The following is a 12,326-nucleotide window of genomic DNA, read 5'->3' on the forward strand; positions in this document are numbered from 1 at the left end:
CGGGTTAACAACACGAGCCTCGATAGGAGTGAAGAGTCCTCCGCAAATGAGACCAAAGGGAGAGAACCCTCGATCAAAGTAGATGGCCCCTGAGCATCGAGTGTCTCCGCGCCATACCTTATAAAAGCTCTAGCAACAGCACAAGGCCCTCCAAGCAAATAGGAAGAGCCCCAGGCTCAAATGAAGGGCCCCTGAGCAACTAAGTGTTCCATAGCATATGGTGCCTGGAAAAAGCGTAAAGAGCCTTTCGGGCAGTCTCATCAGAGGAAGAGATTGCCCCGGCAAATAGACATATAGGATCAGGAAGCCAACAGCGTATTAAGTCCCAAAATTTCCCAAAACAACACGTTCTTAATCAGCAAAAAATTAACTTGATCTACTTATTAACTCTTCACTTTTGGTAACAATTGCTTTTAGTCGTCTGCAGGCGCAAAGGCTTCCAATTTTGTTGCGTTTTTGTTGTAAGAAAACCGCATCCGTTCGGCCGGTTATGGGCCCCTTCGGAGCCTTTAGGTCCCCTCGGCATGGTCCATGGGGCATGGTCCCGTGCCTCCCCTTCCCCTCTGCACCCGCCTCTGGCCCGAGCAGCTTAATAGATGGGACTCGCCAAGAACATAGGGCCATCCATTCAAAAATGTATCAATTCATTCATCAGAAGGGGACCCACGAGAGAGTAGGGCTCTTCAGCTGAATGGAAAGCACCGAAGGCCACATGTAAATGGCCTCAGAATAGTGGAATGTGCCCGAGCAGCTTATCAGAAGACGCCCGACAAGGGCGTAGGACCCTCTATTGAAATCAGAAATAGCCATAACCCGGTGCGGGAGGCCCCCGAAAATTGGAATATACCCGAGCAGATTGCCAGGTGGCGCAGACAGGAGTGTAGGGCACTAAATTCAAACACCAAGACCCAATATATAGGGCCTGACCAGTTCAGTGCGGCCGAAACGGCGAACAGATGGAGTCCTCGACAAGTGCGTAGGGCCCTCCATTCAGATAGGAAGTACCCATGACACAATGTGGAAGGCCCCGGATATTCGAGTGTGCCCAAGCAGGTCAACAGATGGGGCCCCGGCAAGAGTGTAGGGCCTTCCGTTCAAATATGAAATACCCACGACACGATGCAAAGGGCCCTGAATGATCGAGCGCGCCAGAGCAGGTTAACAGATAGGGTCCCCGAAAAGCGGAGGGCGCTTTGTTTAAAGAAGGAAGTGCACAAAACCAGATGTAGGGGTCCCCCCACGATCGAATAGGCCCGAGCATCTTATCCGAAGAGGCCCGACAGGAGCGTAATACCCTCCATTTATATACGAAATACCCCAAAAAACCGGTGCGAAGGGCCCCCGAAAGATGGAGTATATCCGAACGGGTTACCAGATGACTCTGATGCGAGCAGAGCGTCCTAAATTCAAACATCAAGAACCAATGTGCTGGGCCCCCCAAGCAATCCAGTGTGGCCGAGGAGGCGAACAGAAGGGGCCCCGACAAGTGCGTAGGGTCCCATTCAAATAGCACGTGCCCAAGGCCCAAGGTAGAGGGGCCCCGAACGATCGAATGTACCCGAGCAGGTTATCAGATAGGCCCCCCACAAGAGCGTAGGGTCCCCACTCAGAGAAGCAGTACCCAAGACCCAATGGGGAGGGTCCCCGGACGACTGATTGTGTCCAAGCAGGCCATCACATGGGCCTCCGACGAGAGTGTAGGGCCCTAAGCAAGAGACAGAGAACTGGAAACGCCCTTGACCAATGAAAAGGGCCTATGAGCATATCGTAAGTGTGTCGGTAGGGTAACCGAGACCCACGTGAAGGGCCCCTGAGCAACCGAGAATACCCCGGCAGGTTAACATATGGGGTCCCGGCTATGGCCGCAGAGCCTTTCTGGTGAATGAAAAAAAATCCATGAAAGAGCCCATGGTTGAAAAGAGTGCCCCGGCACGCTAACAGGAAGGACCCCAACAACAGTGCAGAGCTCTCGCAGCAAATGCAAATAAATGAAGGACAACGTGGAATGCTACATAATGATCGTAATGATTTTACAAGTAGACATGTAGATCCCCAGAAACAGCATGGGGGGCCGCTAGACATGTGATGGGGCTTGAAATTTCCGGTTCACAACCTCTCCAATCATTGAATAATTTTTTAACTTCTCATAGGCTGTTCACTTAAGCTTCTAACCGTTCCTGGCCGCCTGGAAGTCTAAAGATAACCAGTTTTGTTACCTTTTGTGTTAAAACACTGCGCCTTTTCGGCCGGGTATGGGCCCCCTCGGAGCCAAGTGGTGCAAGGGGCCATGACCCCGTGCACTACCTCTTTTGGATCCGTCCCTGGGTTTGAAGCCTCACTGAATAATTATTTTGTTAATTATGAAAGGGCCGTCAATTTTATCATGACGTCATTACTTCCAAACTTCGACAGCGAACGTATTTCATAAGGCGTCGAGCTTGAACGGCGCACTTTGCTGCGCACCACGTTTGTCACTGCCGCCTGTTGCAGACGCGAGATGGATGCTGAGTGGTGTGGGTGGGTGTGGTGGTGCTCTTGAGGGAGTCCGGTTTATTTGATCCCTCGTGGTATAAATGGACCGCCGGAGCTCTCCCTAGAGACTTTTTGGTGTGCAGTGGGAAGGAAAAGTACGTGGCACGATGCGGGAGTTCAAGGTCGTCGTTTTGGGCTCCGGCGGTGTCGGGAAGAGTGCCCTAACCGTCCAGTTTGTTTCCGGACATTTCATGGAGAAGTATGATCCTACAATTGAAGATTTCTACAGAAAGGAAATAGAGGTTGATGGCTCTCCATGTGTTCTTGAAATCTTGGACACGGCTGGCACCGAACAGTTTGCCAGCATGCGTGACTTGTACATTAAAAATGGTCAGGGCTTCCTTGTTGTCTACAGCCTCACGAACCACCAGACCTTTCAAGATATCAAGAACATGAAGGAACAGATATCGAGAGTCAAAGGAACAGACAGAGTGCCTATCATGCTTGTTGGAAACAAGATAGACCTGGAGCACCAGCGTGAGGTGTCAACAGTGGAAGGAATGGCCCTCGCTCAGATGTGGAGTGGTCCGTTTCTAGAGACTAGTGCCAAAAGTAAAACCAATGTAAATCAAGTCTTCACGGAGATAGTGAGAGAAATGAATGACAGCCCAGAAATTGAAAGTGGGACCAACTGTTGCTGCACCATCTTGTAGCACTGCGGAACCAGCATGTCCATGGGCCCAGGGACTTCGCAAATCATGGTGAGTTGCCTAATTGTTCACATTGCTGTTCAAAATGCAGGAGTGGATTCAGAGTGTGTTTGGGGTGGGTAACCCTCGCTTGGTATGGTCAAGATCAAATAGGTGTCCAGTGTTGTTCTAAAAGATGGTCACATTCTGCTTCCTCTTATTCCAGTGATTATCATTGTATAACTATTAAGACTTTCTTGCAAGTCCACAAATGTATTTTTCTGCTAAACTTGGACTGTTGGGGAAGGATGCCACAGCTGCTCTACCTTGATCTACCCGTGTCAGAATGGATGTAGTGTATCATGGTTAGCTTACTTGATTATTAAAATTATTGGAGCAAAAAAGATCACTGACTGATGTCAGGCAGACTGAATGGTTCTGACCTGAAATGAGAAGTTCTGTAACATTCTGAGCTGTTCCAAATCAAATGCATTTTTATTGTACTAGGTTTTAACATGTGGTCACATTTCCATCAGCAAATTCAGCATTCCCTACCAGTGCTCTCTGGCTTTAATGCTCATAGAATGCCACATAAGTATAGATACATTGCTTAATATTCTTTCATAATAAAGCATTGTACTATATCAGTGGTACATTTGAATAAAGGTGACATGTCAAAATGAGTGAGAGTTGATTTTCAAAAACATGACATCCACAGCATGTTCTCCATTGTTGTCTTGACTTGATGGGCATATCAATGCAGGCTGGTGTACATTACACAATGATGGCACATGTATTTCATTTGTACTTTTGCAGCAGTCTGCTGTGCTCCTTGCATGCCCCGTGGGTGGCCACCTAGGTGTGTCCTGTCCAGTGTCGGCAGAATGGACCGGTCAGTTTATGTTCTGAGCCGCCCACATATCTATTTCATCAGCACGCTGTCAGCGGCCAGGGTGGCACCATGTCATGCAGCTCCATACAGCTCCCCTGTGGCTCTTGTGTGGTTCGGATTTGGCAGCGGGAGGACAAACCTCTGCCATCGCTGCAGTATGCATGCTCAGTCGGTGCCAGGCTGGTCCTCTGTCTCTCGGCGGCGATGTGTTTGCCGTCGTCCAGCATCGGACCGCCTCCCAGCTGCGTTTGACGGACGCTCCCGCTCGTCGTCCTCGTTCGTTTCCCGGCGCCTTCGTTCGCTTCTCTCCGGCGGCCGGTTCCCAGGGTCGCGACGCGACGCCGTCCGCCGCCCCTCCCCCTCCCCCCCAAACGGAACCCCAATTACTCGGGCGCGTCGCCTGCTCCCCCGCCGCGCACTCGGTACCCCGGGCGTGTACCGCGCTGCGAGACCCTCGCCGCGGCCGGCGCCGCCCCGCTGTTTGCTGCCGAACGCCGGCGGCTCGGGTGGCGGCCGGCGGCGTCCGGCAGCGGGCCCGGCGCCGCCGGCGACCGCCGCGCGAGGGTGCGCGGTGACAAACAGCGCCGGCGCCGGGCGGTGCTGAGTGGCCGCTCCCCGGCGCGCAGGAGGCGTGCCGGGCCGGACCGGGGACGATCACCCCTCGCCGCCGCTGCCGGGACGTACCGGCGGGTGTCGGCGGTTCGGCCCGGCCGGACGGGCGCGTCGCCAGACCCCCGTGCAGTGTGCCGCCGCTCCGGCGGTGGTGCGGCGCGACGGGCCTGCCTCGCCCGCCCAGGACGCTCGCGCGAGGAGTCGACCGCGGCAGCCGCTGCAGCGCCCGCGGTCGGCGCGTCCGGCGCCGGACTGGTCTGACCTGTTCCCCCCCGCCCTCGAGGCTATAATTAGGCTGCCATGCACCGATCGGCGGAGGACGGCCTCGCCGCGATGCAGGACGCGCGGCCAGCTGGGCGAACCGCCGCCCGTCGCTGTAGCGTTCAACTCAGCGCGGGAAGCGGTACACCCGGCCGGCGCCTCGAGCCCGGCCGCCCAGTGTGTGGGCGCGTCGGCGACACGTGTGGCCGATTACAGGCTCGGCGTACGGGACGTCATCGGCTGGCGCTTGTGCTGGCAGCGCCGACGGCCGGCCGGGGCCCACTCCGCGGTGCTGCGCGGCTCTTGCCGTCGGCGGGAGCGCGGAGGGCGGGGCCCCGCCGGCCGGCGGGACCCACTCCGCCGTGCCGCGCGGCTCTGCTGTCGGCGGGAGCGCGGAGGGCGGGCCCGCCGGCCGGCGGGGCCGCTCCGCCGTGCCGCGCGGCTCTGCTGTCGTGCGGGAGCGCGGAGGGCGGGCCCGCCGGCCGGCGTGGCCCGCTCCGCCTTGCCGCGCGGCTCTGCTGTCGGCGGGGAGCGCGGAGGGCGGGCCCACCGGCCGTGCGGGACCCTCTCCGCGGTGCCGCGCGGCTCTTGCTGTCGGCTGGAGCGCGGAGGGCGGGCCCGCCGGCCGGCGGGGCCCACTCCGCCGTGCCGCGCGGCTCTTGCCGTTGGCGGGAGCGCGGAGGGCGGGCCTGCCGGCCGGCGGGGCCCGCTCCGCGGTTGCCGCGCGGCTCTGCTGTCGGCGGGAGCGCGGAGGGCGGGCCTGCCGGCCGGCGGGCAGCGGCCGCCGGTCCGCCCGGGCTAGGCCGGATGGCCGGCCCCCGCACGGCCAGTCTGATTACGTTTGACTTCAGCCGAGCTTTGCTGCTTTCCCCGACCGCGTAAGCCGCGCGGTATTCCTGACTTGTTTTGGGGGCAGCGGCAGCTTATGGCCGTGTAATCGTCTCCACATGATAATGCTTTGTTTGGCCGCCGATGATCAGCATCGGCCATCTCTCAAGACGCTCATTCAGACAAGCGTAATGGGTGTTGTGGAACACCTCATGCGCTTGGTTAGCGGTGAATCAGGATCGATGGGACAGATAAATGAGCAGCCCGCCAAATGGGACGGATTGCTGTCAACAAAACATATTCCAGTTTCAGTGTTTTGTCTCCGAAAACTATGCCTTTCGGGCATGCGTTTGGTTTTATCTGGCGGCGTGCCCAACACTTGAACATGCCACTTCTGGCTAGACACAAGGTACAAGATCATCGTGTTGAAGGTCGCCTAGATGTAATGTTACCGGTGTAGCCATTTTAATAAGTTACCTCATTAGCCTGACGAACTGCCGGGATGTTGGTGTGGTCGTAGGGTGACTGTCCCTTGTCCTGCCACTTAGTCACCTTTCCCCTGAACGGCATCATAAAATGTAATGCTACTCCGGCGCATAGATAACCGTGCTGCCGGTGGTCTTTGCGCCAGAAGACCCGCCCGGCCCGTGTGCACGCGTTTTTCTGGCCCGGCTGCCCCTCCCTCGCCGCGGCGGCCCTGGCCACGGCCCGCTCTGGGACAAAAACGTCGGCGCCCCCTCGTTGCCCGCCGCCGCGGAATTCGGGCGCGAACCGCCGGTCCGGTGGTAATTGGCGGCCGCTTCATAAATTTTCGTCGGCCGACCGGTGTCGCGCCGCTAGAAGGTCGGGCCGGCGGCGCGCTGGCGGCGCGAGGGTGCAGTGGCGCCGCCGGCACCGGTCGCGCCGCAGGTCGGGTCGGCCGAACCGGGTGCAGAGCGGCGCAGGCCGGCCGGATGGTGGCGACGCTTTGCTTCTGTCCTGCGGCGGCCGCGCTGTTCAGTCCTCCACGCGCCTCCTGCTGGGGGAGCGGGTCCCGCGCGCCGTGGCCTCGGGTCTCGCGACACGGACTGAACCATGCGTCCGTCGCTCACCGGCGTCCACGTTGAGAGTTCACCTGTAGTTCCCCAGAGGCGCGCGTCCGCCCGCCGCCGCTGTCCGCCCGCCGCCGTCCGTCCGCCCGCCGCCGTCCGTCCGCCCGGCGCCGTTCGTCCGCCCGGCGCCGTTCGTCCACCCGCCGCCATTCGTCCGCCCGCCGTCATTCGTCCGCCCGTCGCCATTCGTCCGCCCGCCGCCGTTCGTCCGCCCGCCGCCATCCGTCCGCCCGCCGCCATTCGTCCGCCCGCCCGTTTGTCGGCCCGTCCGGGTGGCGGGCGCGGCCAGGTCGGCAGCGACGAGTCGGTTGTTATCCAAAGCCGCTCTCGTTGTAACGGGCCGTGTTTGTTATGCGGCCGCCTGTCGTGGCGCCGCCAGCGGGACCCCGGTCACGTTAGCGCCGCGCGCCTTCCGCTCCTCTGCGTGACGTCACCGGCAGGGTAACGTCAGCGCTGCGTGGCGGCGGGGAGTTGGGAGCGGAGCTGACGTCGGGGACGAGAGGTCACCGCCGACTGGTGACTGACTGGGGTGGGGAGAGCGGTGGGTGGGTGTGATGGGTCCGCACCTCTCACAAAATGCCAAAGGTGGCACTGCTACATTTCAAGACTCTTGGCGGATTTATCCGTCTCCCCGCCTACCGCCCCCGTTGCCGCCGCCTCTGGTTCCGGGCGTACCGGTGGTCCGGGAGGTCTGTCGCTGGTGAGAGAGCTCTAGCCGACACGGATGCCACGGGGTGGGGATGCTCCCTCCAGAGATGTTTTCGATGGTGGAATGATTGCGATCTTCGCTTAATGATGGCACCGGGCCATAATATTTCATTGGAGCTTTAGATCGCGTTTGAGCTTCAGTTTTTAAAGTGATGCTGTTACAAGTTGGAGATTAGTTTCATGAGGCCACCGGGAAGAAACGGTTCGGTGTTGATGGGGCTGCCTGGTGATAAATGTGATGGGATTATTGGGAGGGGAAAACGTTCGACGGAGATTTAATGACGTGCTCCACTCGGTGTGTGTGCTGCACATTTTGATGTCGGGGTAGCTTGGAAGAGCCGTTCCTCCCTGTGTTCTCATTTCCTAAGAATAAAGTATAAAATATTTTTCCTCGTCTTTCGGTGTGCAGGTCATCAATCATTCGGAGCTTTTTTTAGTTACTGCACTTAGGCGAAGCGTGCGCTTTGTTGAGCTGGGCTATATATCATAGCGGCTGGCCCGGATGCGTAGCGTTGCTATATTAATAATGTCCCAGGCTGGTGCCTGATTAATGCTCAGATATTCTCATCATGTTATGTTGCTCACGGTAACTGGCGTCTCCTAACACTATCCCCCGATGCATCTGTTGTTGATCAAAGCTTTTCCCCAGTCCGCAAGCCCCTCATCGCACCGGATGGTCAGGTGGTCTGCCTGCCGCACCTGCGCGCGCCGGGCCCTTGTCGCGCGCTGCCCTTCCTAACGTCGCTTTGATACAGCTGAAAAGGGGATCCTTCCCAATTACCGATGGGATTTGGCCGGGACTGACGGGCCAGGAGCCAGGCCAGACCAGACCAGACCAGACCAGGTCAGGTCAGAGCGAGCAGCGCAGCAGCCCAGCCAGAGGTGACGGCTGCTGCCGCCGCCCATCCAGTCGCCGCCGCCGGTTTTGCCGGACTGCAGACCTCCGCCTCACCCCGGCGCGGACGGCCTGCGGCGGGCAGACGGCGCCCGGCGTCAGGACCGGTCGGCACGTCGCGAGTCGGACGCGATCGCCGCCGCCCGCCGTGGCCCCTCGGGCTCCCAGCGCCGCCATGGAACCGGTGGATTTGTGAACGCGCGCCGTGACCCGCGCCGGTGTTTTGCCGAACGACGCCGCCCATCACGCGTGAGCAGCCCGTGTGCCGGTCAGTTGCAGATGCCGATAGCAGCGGCGCGTTCCCGCCGGGGAGGCACGCCAGGCGCGCCGGTCCGTCCGCTTGCTTGTTTGTTTATTGCTGATAAGGGCGATGATTCATGATGGATAAGTAGCGTTGTGGCATCCCGGCCGGTGCGACCGTGCAACCTGTCAATAAGGCGCCTGTCCCCTGGTGGGGGGGGGGGGGACGACGACAAAGACACGCGGCCGGCACAGGGCGCGCCGCTCGCGGTCAGAGCTGCGGTGGAGTGACGCAGTCCGCGCTCGCCGCGCCCGTTTGTCCGCGCCCCACCCCGGGCGCATCACTGTCCCAGCTTCACCGTGCGTCAGCATCCACTTCTGCCGGGGCGCGGCGGAAGCCGGTGCCGTGCCCACACGGGAGGCAGACGGCGGCCGGCGGCGGTGGACTGGCGTCCTCCGCGCCAGCGGTCCTGGCCTCCCCCGCTCGTGCCGTTCAGAGCCGTTCGGTGGCCGCTCGGCAGGCCTGTGGACGCGGTCTGCGGAGTGGCCGGGGCTCTGTGCCGGCCAGGGGATCTGTCTGCCCTTCCGCGTCTCGCCGCGTTCCGTCCCGCCGCGGCTGCTGGCGCCGCCTGGCCGGCCTCAGCGACTGGCAGCCGGTGGGGTGGTCTGGCTGACCAAGGTCGTCTCGTCGCGCCACGCGCTGTTTGCGGTGCTCAGGCAATTGGCGCAGTGACCACGGGAGCAGACCTGGCACTGCAGTGGAGGGCGTTTAATGGCCGTTCCTGAACGGGGATGCGAGGAGATGCAGTAGCCAGTCCAGGGACGGGGGAGGGGTCCTGCAAGGATGGTCTGTCTCGAGGCCTTCGAGACGACGGTCGGTCATGAGAGCGGTAACAGCAGGTGGGGACTCCCAGAGACTGTACCGTCCCAGCCGCAGCAGTCGGCGCCGCGAGCCCGTCGCTGCCGTGACGGCCTGCCGGCCCGCGCGACGGCCGTGCGTCACGCGGTCGTGTGTTACCCGGCCGGCCCGCTGGCGTCCGCCGGGGCCGGCCGCGCGGCTCGGGCCGGCGGCGTCCGGTGTCGGGACGGCGGCTGCCAAGTCACGCCCGCCGCGCCGGTGACGCCGGGCAGCGTCACCGGCCAGCTGGCCGTGCGGCGAGCGCGGCGAGGACGGCGCGGTCAGCGGACGGACGGAGGTGGCGGAAGGCCGATAGGAAGTCGGCGCGGTGACGCAAGAGATAGGGGAAGTGTCGGAGGAGTGTCAGAGGCGACCTGGGACGACTGGGTGGACGGAGTGGGAGTGGATGAGGGATGAAACGGCGAGGGGTGTTGGGGAGTGGGGAGAGACGGCGGATGACGGGCGGAGACAACTGGAGGAAGCATCCAGAGAAGGGTAGAGAAGCCAGACACTGTCGAGCACGGCAGGAGGCGCGGAGGAGCCGGCATGGATTGGCAGAGCCAGTGGGAGACGGAAACGGGCTCCGTGGTTCTCCGACTACGTGAGGTGCGCAGCTGGTGTCAGCTAGAGCCGCATCAAATGCAGCCGTTCCTGACTCTTGACGCTGAGATCAACCGCCGTCAGGGCAGATTGTTGCGACGTTCCAGCCACCGGCGTCGCCTGATGAAAACAAGAACTCGCGCTGCGTCATAACCGGATGGCGGTAGTGCGTTATCAGCATGTGGTGAAAACGCAGCACATTTCCCGTGGCCGAGGTTGTTGATCAGTGGTGTCGTGTGCCCTTGCCTGTCGTCGTTTGTCCTTGTCACTCGCTCCGCTCGAACGCTCGCCACACCGTGTGTAGTTCGCGCTGCGGTGAATATCGGCGGCACGCTCGGTTGGACTTCAGAGCACAGTTGACACGGTTCCCGGCGTCGGCTCTCCTCTGACCTGTGACCTCCGCCATCTGGGACGCGCTGGGGGGGGGGGGGGGGGTCAGGGGATCCACAGATTATGATCTGAGGATCGTCGGATGGAGGCTAGAGGAGCGTTAGGTGAGGATCAGAGAAGCCTTGGATGAGGATCAGAGGAGCCTCAGATGAGGATCAGAGGAGCCTCAGATGAGGATCAGAGGAGCCTCAGATGAGGATCAGAGGAGCTGGCCTCGGACTCCACCTGCCTTGTCCGCGTCCGCGGTCTGGTCTGCGGAGTCGCCAGCTGCGAGCGCGCGCGGTCCGCTCGGGTCGCTTCCGCTTCCGCCCGGCGGCCACGTCTGAGCGCCGCCGCCACCGCCCAGCACGTGCGCCGTCGCGCGGTCTTTGAACCGACAAACGGGTTTTATCGGGGGCGGTGATCGGCCGCCGCGTGCGGGCCGGCGTCGGTGGCGCCCGGCCGACGCGCCGGTGTCGGCAGCGACGGTCCCAGGGGGTGGACGGGCGGTCCGACGCGCCGGCGAACCGGAGACGGGCGGCGCCCGGCGGCGTGTAATGCGCTGTGTTGCTGCAATGCCTTCTGGCTTTGCCACTGTGAGCGTCGGTGTAAGAAAAGGGAAATGGGAGGTCGTGGCCTAAAGCCTTGGGAAAATTTGGCGTCTGGCCCAGGGGCTCCGGACGTTTCGCGGGTAAAAAACGGATACTCGGGATTAGACGGGTGTGAGGCTGGCGGGTATGGCTGGTAATGGGTAGCAAACTGCTGCTTGTCAGGGAAGAGCGCAGTTCTACAAGTAATTTACAGAGCAGGCCGTACGTGTTGTAGCCTGTGAAGTCCAGCCGCCGACACCCCTTGTCAACATCGAGCGCTGGCTGGACCGGCGCACCGGTCCGCCCAGCCGCGTGCCATCCTAGCACGCGTTGCTCGCACGTCGGCTGTCTCCGATTCCGGTGCCCCAGTCGATGCTTGTCCGGCGGCGGGGGCACCCGGCTCAGCCGCGAGGCGGCGCGGGCGCCCGCCGCCGCCCGGCCGGTGCGCCGCGGCGGCGGCGGTGGACCGTCCAGCGGCCGCCGGCGCCCGTGACGGCCTGCTGTTGTGACGGCCGAGCCGGCCATTTGTCGGCGCTGTCGGCCGGCACGCGGCAGCCAACGGCCAGGCCGGCTGGTACGGGGAGGCCGTGAGCTCGGCCGGCCGGCGCCGCGGCGCCGGCAGGTGCGCCGGCAGCCGTCCAGCCGAGGCCTGCTCGGCGCCCGCCGCAGTCCTGTGACGTCACATGCGCGACCTGACGCACTCATCGTACAGCGCTCCTGCTGTGTGCCCTGGTGCGAACTGCTTCGTTGTCGATGGCGCGTTGCGTACGGACAGCTGCGCTGTCGCCATTACGGTGCGGAGGGCTCTGCTGTCGTCTGTCGTGGTAGTGTACTGTGCTCTTGTGCTGTCGATCAAGCCGCGATAAAGAAGTCGTCGTGGGAGTGTTACGGCCTGTTGGACAGCGTTATCCTTCTGCGTCGTGTGTGATTGCAATTTGTGTGATTGGGGTGGAACGCTTCACTGAAACTCTAGCTCCACATAAAAATCAAAGAATATTTCGCTCGCCACTCATACATCAATTGCGTTGTTGGTGCGTTGGCGTTATATGGGAAGCTCCCCTCTCGTTTTCCGCTCCGGCGGTCCGCAACTGCATGACACCACTCACAATTGGCTTCGCCCGACGGCATTTCCCAGTGTAGGCCGTCATGTGTGCAGTTCTGCCTCAGCACGTCCGGTCCGG

At 61.3% G+C, this 12,326-nt stretch overlaps 1 protein-coding gene across 1 annotated transcript in view; it reads left to right on the plus strand.

Annotated features, from left to right (window-relative positions):
• The first annotated feature begins 2,499 nt into the window (after positions 1-2,499).
• Positions 2,500-12,326, plus strand: part of LOC119110229 (ras-related protein Rap-2a) — a 29,912-nt gene continuing 20,085 nt past the window's right edge. Inside the window, exon 1 of the mRNA XM_037233973.1 lies at positions 2,500-3,233. Within this exon, the coding sequence (XP_037089868.1) occupies positions 2,640-3,185 (546 nt within the window). The 5' untranslated portion in view covers positions 2,500-2,639 and the 3' untranslated portion in view covers positions 3,186-3,233. The remainder of the gene's footprint in view (positions 3,234-12,326) is intronic.

Source organism: Pollicipes pollicipes, unplaced genomic scaffold, assembly GCF_011947565.3.
Source record: "Pollicipes pollicipes isolate AB1234 unplaced genomic scaffold, Ppol_2.1 Scaffold_7231;HRSCAF=8579_pilon_pilon_pilon, whole genome shotgun sequence".
Classification (NCBI taxonomy): Eukaryota; Metazoa; Arthropoda; class Thecostraca; order Pollicipedomorpha; family Pollicipedidae; genus Pollicipes; species Pollicipes pollicipes.